This window comes from Drosophila mauritiana, chromosome 3L, assembly GCF_004382145.1.
Source record: "Drosophila mauritiana strain mau12 chromosome 3L, ASM438214v1, whole genome shotgun sequence".
Taxonomy (NCBI): domain Eukaryota; kingdom Metazoa; phylum Arthropoda; class Insecta; order Diptera; family Drosophilidae; genus Drosophila; species Drosophila mauritiana.
Window position 1 is genome coordinate 23,520,660 of NC_046669.1, and position 7,620 is coordinate 23,528,279.

General features: G+C 36.0%; 1 protein-coding gene across 1 annotated transcript; it reads right to left on the minus strand.

The window, feature by feature from the left end:
• Nucleotides 1-2,718: 2,718 nt before the first annotated feature.
• LOC117141356 (NADH dehydrogenase [ubiquinone] 1 beta subcomplex subunit 2, mitochondrial-like) lies at nucleotides 2,719-3,431 on the minus strand. The gene is made up of 3 exons (XM_033304764.1): nucleotides 3,258-3,431; nucleotides 3,077-3,200; nucleotides 2,719-3,020 (listed from the first exon to the last, which is right to left on the minus strand). The coding sequence occupies exons 1-3, from the start codon at nucleotides 3,344-3,346 to the stop codon at nucleotides 2,949-2,951; spliced, it is 285 nt and encodes a 94-aa protein (XP_033160655.1). The 5' UTR covers nucleotides 3,347-3,431; the 3' UTR covers nucleotides 2,719-2,948.
• Nucleotides 3,432-7,620: the final 4,189 nt, after the last annotated feature.

The following is a 7,620-nucleotide window of genomic DNA, read 5'->3' on the forward strand; positions in this document are numbered from 1 at the left end:
TACGGACAGTCGGACATGGCCAGATCGACTCGGCTATTAATCCTGATCAAGAACATATAATCATAAAGAAAGATCATAGAATAAAACGAGTGAGCTACTACTGCCGGTATGGTCGGAAGCACTTTCTTCTGACTGTTACATATTTTTCAACAAATCTACTGTTCCCATTCACTGTACGAGTAACGGGTATAACTATAACTGAAAAGGATGCTAGTAATTCTGCAGAGACGGTGTGGAGACAGCACAGGGTTCGGCATGTAGCCGAATGTGAACGATTGTAAAAATATGAGCAGTCGGCAAACTTTGGTTTTTTATTCTCTTAACATATCCAAAAGATTACATCTGAATGCATTTTGGTTGAGCACTCTAGAAAGCCTTCCCTAAAATGCTTCTACCGAGCTTCTTTATTGTGTAACAAAGAAATTGTTTCGTTGTTCTATGAAAAAAGAAGCGCTCTGTAATACTTATTTTCCTCGACATGTTCCGATCTTCCGACAGGGTATATCCAAATGCAAAGATAGAGAAAACTAGAGCAGTGGTCGTCGGATGTCGCTGTATGCGTACAAGAGAGCTGCTGACTCTAGAGCTCTCCACTCTCTGGCTTTTGAACAAAAAATTAATAGAGCCAGCACCAGCGTTACGCAACTTGTTAATCTAATGTATTTGTTTATAGTGAGCGTGGAAAAAATGACTTAGCGTATCTTTAGAAATTAACAAGACAAATACAAACAAATCGAAATATTTTTTATCTTCAGACTATTATAAGCCTTCTAAAAGATTTATATGTAGAAATAATGTTCCATAATGTGATATACAGCTGCAGTTAAAATAATAGCACTACTGCAGGTGGAAAGTTGATTTCCTAAAAAAAGGTATAGAATTTTTTTTTAAGTCCGATTGCATGAATAATAAGTACCATATGTTGTCTCTCTAAGCAAGAAATTTTTAGTCTCTCAATGTAACGGTTCTTTTTGTTTTTGGGCACTTTCTGCAAAAGCGCGCTAAATGAGGCGGTAACAAAAATAGCACTGACCACGTTTTTGCTGAATAAAATTAATAGGAGTGATTGCTTTGGGTTTTTTCACTACAAATTTTGAAAAAAGGAGTTGCATTAAAGGTTTTAATTGAATTTTTTTCGAAAGAAAACCAAAAATTCTCTAGTTATGGGTCGTGGAAAGCATTCTACCGCCGAAAAAAGGATCTCTGAAGGTAAAAAATACGCTAAAATGGGATGGTTTTTTGGTTTTTCAAACAAAATGATCCGCAATGCATTGCTGTTTGTGAAAAGAACGAAAAACGTGGAAGAAACCCCTTAATGCCCAACGTGGAGATCAAGCGCTTGGTTCGGCAAAGCAAGAAGGAGCCTTTTAAGCCGGCGACGGAACTGAAGAAGGAGCTTCAGATAGCTGCAAGCGTGGAAACAGTTCGCAAACACTTAAGACAAAACAACCTTAATGTGTGCAGTCCCAGAAAAGTCCCGCTTTTGACTGTGAAGCATGTGGCAAAGCGAATCGAATATGCCAAGATACGCAAAGACTGGCCTGTGGAGAAGTGGCGCCACATTTTGTGGTCAGATGAGAGCAAAATCGTGTTTTTTGGTGGGAAAGGCTCTCGGTCTTATGTTCGGCGTCCACCACGAGCTGAATATAATCCTCGCTTGAGCTTTAAGACGGTAAAGCACGGGGGATCAAACATCATGGTATGGGCGTGCTTTTCATACTATGGAGTAGATCCGATCCATGGGATTCAAGGCATCATGGATCAGCACATTTACAGATATCCTGGAAAATGTTATGGCGCCATATGCCGAGGATGAAATGCCGTTTTTTTGGACATTTCAACAGGATAACGACCCAAAACACACAAGCAAGAAGGCTCGAAAGTGGTTTGAGCAGAAATCGATCCGAGTATTGAAATGGCCTGCTCAGTCACCCGACTTGAATCAATCGAAAAACTTTGTGCGGACGTTAAAACAAGGTTTCTGAAGCCAAACCCAACAATAACGAGGAACTTTGGATTCATGGGGGATCGAGGATCAAGGATTCATGGAGCAAAATTCCTCAAAAACGGTACCAGGACTTGGTGGACTCCATGCCAGGACGATGCGCAGCTGTCATTGCCAACAAAGGTCACGCAACCAAATATTAAGATTCTTTAAACATAGTTCTTGAGATATAATCCATTTGTTGAACTCTTATTTTATTTTTTATTTAGTTTTAGCAAAATACGAGAAACAGTGCTATTTTTGTTACCGCCTAAATTTGAAGGTTTTTTTTTTGTTTTACCAATTATTTTTAAAATATCCATTACCAATTTCATTATTTCGATTAAAAATCATTGTAGTATTTAAGATTAGTGAAAAAAATGTCAGAAAATAGAGAAACGCTGGGGCAAACACGAAATGTGCTTATGGTGCTATTATTGTTACCGCAACTGTATGTAATGCCGGATGATCGAATCTTGTCCGGTTTGTAAGCTGGATTCTACAAAGTATTTTATATACACTCATACAGGGTAGCAGTTGGGAACAAAAGTAAATTCAATAATACATGCAACAATTGCGGAAAAAAAATTTATTCCGATCGAAGACCTTCGCGGAAAATCTAAACCGATCTAGAACTCTATGGCAGAAAATCTACGCAAATTGTATTGCACTTCAGTTCAATTAAGTTTAGCCAATTAATAGCCATCTTACATACACCAGTGAACAATATAAAATGGCTTAATATTGTAGTTTTATTTTTTGTAATTTACTGTTCACTGGCAAAATATGCAGCGTTTATTTTGTCAAAACATTTATGCCGACTAGTGTACGCACATACGTATGCACATACATGTTGATTGGGTAGAAAAAACTGAATGTTGAACAGAGTATTACGCAACAAATAAGTCCAAGCAGAATAATAATTTTAATCAATATTTATGGAGTATGCTTTCACATATAACGTTTAAAATCCATCCTTTGAAACACCCAACTCTGTGTTGCTCCATTTCCTTGAGTTAGGATAATCGAATTCCCCCTGTGAATAATGTTTTAATATAATGTATACATATGTATATATATTAATTATCTTACCGTTATGTGGTCAGGTTCATGCCATAAGTGCCAGATTACCCACCACCACATAGCTCCACCAACAGTTACAGCACCAATTTTAGTTGCCTTTGAATGGGGAGGGGGGCCATTACGGTAAGATACCCTAAAATAGTAATGTAAGTTTAAAATTAAATATAATTGAATAGGTTTCCCAACTTACACATGACTTTTCCTTTGAATTATGTTACGACCTAAGATCGTACGAGGAAAACACCCGATTGAAGAACCCAATCTAAAAGCAAAACTCATCGTCTGCTCGAAATTAGTTTTAAAAAACCTAATAAAAATTATTTTTTCACTTGCTATTTACTGAAGTAATTTATTGTTATGGTAATAAGAATGGCTAGTGCGGTATTTCTCCAAACTAAATACCCTGTCCATAATTGTAGCATCAATGAATAATACCGTATTCCCAATAGTACGTTTGTCTTTGACATGTAAGGGTGTTCCAGAATTTGCGTCCAACTAACTATATATTACAAAGTAACGCTTATCAATCATTTCATCACATCTAACCATATTAATTTTTATTGATGGATCTCAATAAGACAAGTCCCACCAATGCACTATGGTCCAGAATTCGTTTTTTTTGGCATAAACTCTAAATTTTTATGTCAATATATCGTTCTCGAGCAATTATTTTCTAATAGAAAATTGATCATATAAATAAAACCCAAAAACAAAATTGAACGAAAGCTTCACTAAATCGTTTTATGAGCTTTTAAAGGTGAAGTGTTAAACAGCTGACTGAGAGAATGCAATTCCCGCCAAATTATTTGCTTACTTTTGGACGTGGTACGATCGTTAATACGCATCCATCAATTATAGTAAAACATGGAAAATAAATGCCAAGGTATGATGTATTTAACGTATGTAGGTAATATATGTGTAGTTGTACTGTTTTTGTCTTGTGTAAAATCAAATTAATGTGTATTTTAACAGATAATACTAACGTGTCCCCTGTGTTTCGTGGAGTATAACTAATTTTCTGATAATTTCTGACAAAGGTTAAAAACGTCAGTTTGTTTGTTTGTCTTTCACGGTAAAGTAATATCATTTGCTCATTTTTGCTTGTTTTCTTAAAATTTGATTTTATATAGGCAAGTTCGAGTTCAGACATAGCGACCTCCTGGACAATTGGAGGCGTAACAATAGGCAAATAAGTTATGTTTCCAATTACGTTTATTCCGAAATCAACAACAATAATCTGGAATGGAAAAAGACAGAAGAGGTTGACAAAAAAATAGTAAATTTTGAATTATTTATTAAAAGAAAACTGCACGAGTGTAATAGACAATTAGACCGATTTATTTCCAAACATACATGCTTGGATCCGTTGTTTTGAATTTGTTTTAAACGTATCATACAGAGCTGAGATAAAAAAGTGGCATATAAAAGGAGAGGACAAGGTTCAAATGATTATTCGAAAAAAATATTTCCAGGAGGAAATGTGGAGAGAAATGGGCCTTCGAGTAAGCATGCCGAAGCAGAATGGCAGCGGCAATAGCAATGATGGTAATACGGCAAGAAGAGCTTTCGCAAGTACCAAATTCTCGTCGATAACCAGCTTCAACGAAAATCTTTTGGAAAAGTTTCACATTATTTTAATAGCAATATCGTCCAACTATTTTATAAATTCCGACAAATTTCGTTCTTTTTGCGATATAACTTTTCAATTATATATGCAAACGTATCCATGTTATCCTATGTCACCAACGATCCATTCCACTTGGATGCCTAGGCGAAAATGCGAGTGAAGCCCGGAATAAACTTTACAAAAGGGACCGACTATCACATGCACGGACAAATAGTCTGATCAATACGATGAGTGATATTTCTCCACAGAGCGATTGATTCCTCGGACCCACTATTATCAACAATTTGTTTAAAGGAAGGGAGAGAAAAAATAGGAAAAAACACTTCCGAAGGCAGTAATAAGTCTTTTGGAAATACAGTCTAATTTTAAGCCTTATCCATCAGACAAAATATTGGATTCACATTCTGATTCTGATTCGAGTTCAGATTCGAAAATTTATAATGTAGAACTAGAAGAAGAGGAAGCGATTATTTTTAAAACAACAATACACACACAAACAATGAAATTTCGTTGACTCCTGAGTCATACCAGTAGTTAATATGGGAGGCAAGAGAGGGCGTGGTCGAATTTTGTGTGCAAACTATTTGTGATTTAACAACAAAATGTACAAAGTTTCAAGTCTGTAGCTCAATTTTTAGACTTTATGCAAAAAAATCGAATTCTGGACCACAGTGCAGTGGCTGAATTTTCAGTTTCTATGGATGAGAACAACCAGTTCCCGCCGTTGCCTGCTTATGGAATTTAACTTAATGTACACAATCGCATTTTATTTACAAAACCTATCAAAAACTCTCGGTATCTCAAGAAATAAAAAAGATTAAATATTTCTTAGTCTGTTCTAAGTTTTGTTTTGGAAGACATGAATACTGGCGCCCTAAGACCACCTCTTGATTTTTGTCATGGAATTTTTGAGAGAGAGAGGGGGTAGCTGCCCTCCCCTGACCAACCCTAGAGCAACAACTGCGAGCAGCGACAAAAACCATAATGGACGATCAGAAATGAGAATTAAAGTAAAGCGTTTTATTTGAAATGGTTTTTCGTGAATTTTGTATTCGGTGCCGAGATGCATTCACGTATTATTCCTAAATTTTGTATTCCTTTTTTTTAGGCCCCTTAGCAAGTGTAATTTCAAAGAGAAAGCACCGCCTGGTTGGTGTTAATGATTTTTACCAAGTTCGTCAAACTCTTTCCCGTCAATACCATTAGTACAAGAGAAGAGAGATGCTTTGATGCTTTGAGAGAAGAGATGCTTTGATTTTTATAGTCGACCCCATAGGATTATATCGTACCAAAGACACTAGAATAACAAGATGCGTAACGGCAATACATTGGTTTGGCACTATGCAGCCACTTTTTTGGTGATGGCCAAAATTGCTCTCTGTCCGCTCGCTTACGCTGAGAGCGTAAGAAATCTAAAAATAAAATTTCCTTGCTTGTGCGTAAAAACAATAGACGAGAACGTGTATATGTGTGCATACTTGTGCTAGAAGACGATTTTCGGGTCGAAATCAATTCTGATCGAAGAAACGAATTTACATATTTTGAGTTTTGGCAATATGATGAAAAAAATTAAAATTAATAATTCACGCCGTGACTATTATAATTTTAAAGTTTTTTAAATTGGTTTGTTAAGATCGCCGCTCGAAGTAGCTACCCTTTACATATTTATATTTATGTTGATAATTAATTATGTGTAATATATATGTACATTTAACATTAATTATTTACATAAAACCATAATGAGTGTCTAAATATGTGTTTTGACATGATAAGTAGGCAAACTATAAATATGTTCTATTTACGGGCTGCAATAAACATGTCACAGGGCAGCATAAGTGGCAACTACAGATAAGTACGATATGACCACGCGGGAGATGATTAGCGCGGTCATAGCCCTCAAACATAGATTTAAGAATAAAACTCAGATGCATTTACCAACGCAGACTGCGGCGTCTTACAAGCGCTGCATTATATAATTAGATGATAAGAACCTATGTAAGAATGAATAAAAGGCGAAGCCCTCGCAGCAGCGAGTCAGTTAGATTCAAACACCCGAATTGAACTCATTAAGTGTACACACTAGTTTATAGTGTGAACAATGAGAAAGCACTACTTTTATTTGTGCACAATTTATTTGTGCTCAACAATAAATTTTGTTTTTTAATATTTTTAAAAATATTTCAAAAACTTGAATGTGTATTATAAAAATATTAAACAAAAGATCAGATGGTGCCTTTAGTTTCCCGAAGTCGGAGTCTATTAAGCAATAGAAATTTATAAAATAAATAAAAATATGTAAGCAGTTTGTTGCAAAAGTCATATCTGGAGGCACGAAGTGCGGACACAAGCACTCAACAATCATTGCCATATTTACTTTTCACACGTCGCAAGCTGAATACTCTAATGACAAATATTCTAATATAAAGATTTTTTGAAATTTATTTTGTGATATTATGAACATAGATTCGACTATTATTATTTCTAAGCTATATTTAAATAATAATAACGTTATTGCTTGGCATGCGACAGCTAAATCAAAAGGATCCAGGCTATTCATAATAAGGTAGCAAAACTTATCACCGGCTGCGAGTACAGAGACCTGAAACTCGCAACGGTATTTGACGAAATAAACCAGTACTCGAACAGATACCATGACAGGCTGGAGCGCCACAGAAATCGGCTGGCCAGCGCTCTAAACAGATCTCGCCCACCAATGAGGCTCAATAGAAGGCAACCGAGGGATCTCATTACCCGATCTCCTTTGACAAGGGTCAGCAGAAGCTGACGCTTATCTTAAGTCCTATTTGTTATATGGGATTGTTACGTAATTGTAGTAAAATTACTGTAAATTTGAAAAGCTAACTATAGTTAGCCGGCGAGCCCAAATGAGCTGAATTAATAGATAAGAAGGACACAAAGGGGCTCC

Coding starts and splice junctions, on each gene's coding strand:
- LOC117141356 (XM_033304764.1), bottom strand. CDS start 3,346: ATGAGTTTTGCTTTTAGATTGGGTTCTTCAATCGGGTGTTTTCCTCGT. Junction 3,201..3,257: donor ATTCAAAGGAAAAGTCATGT/GTAAGTTGGGAA, acceptor TTACTATTTTAG/GGTATCTTACCGTAATGGCC. Junction 3,021..3,076: donor ATGAACCTGACCACATAACG/GTAAGATAATTA, acceptor CATTATTCACAG/GGGGAATTCGATTATCCTAA.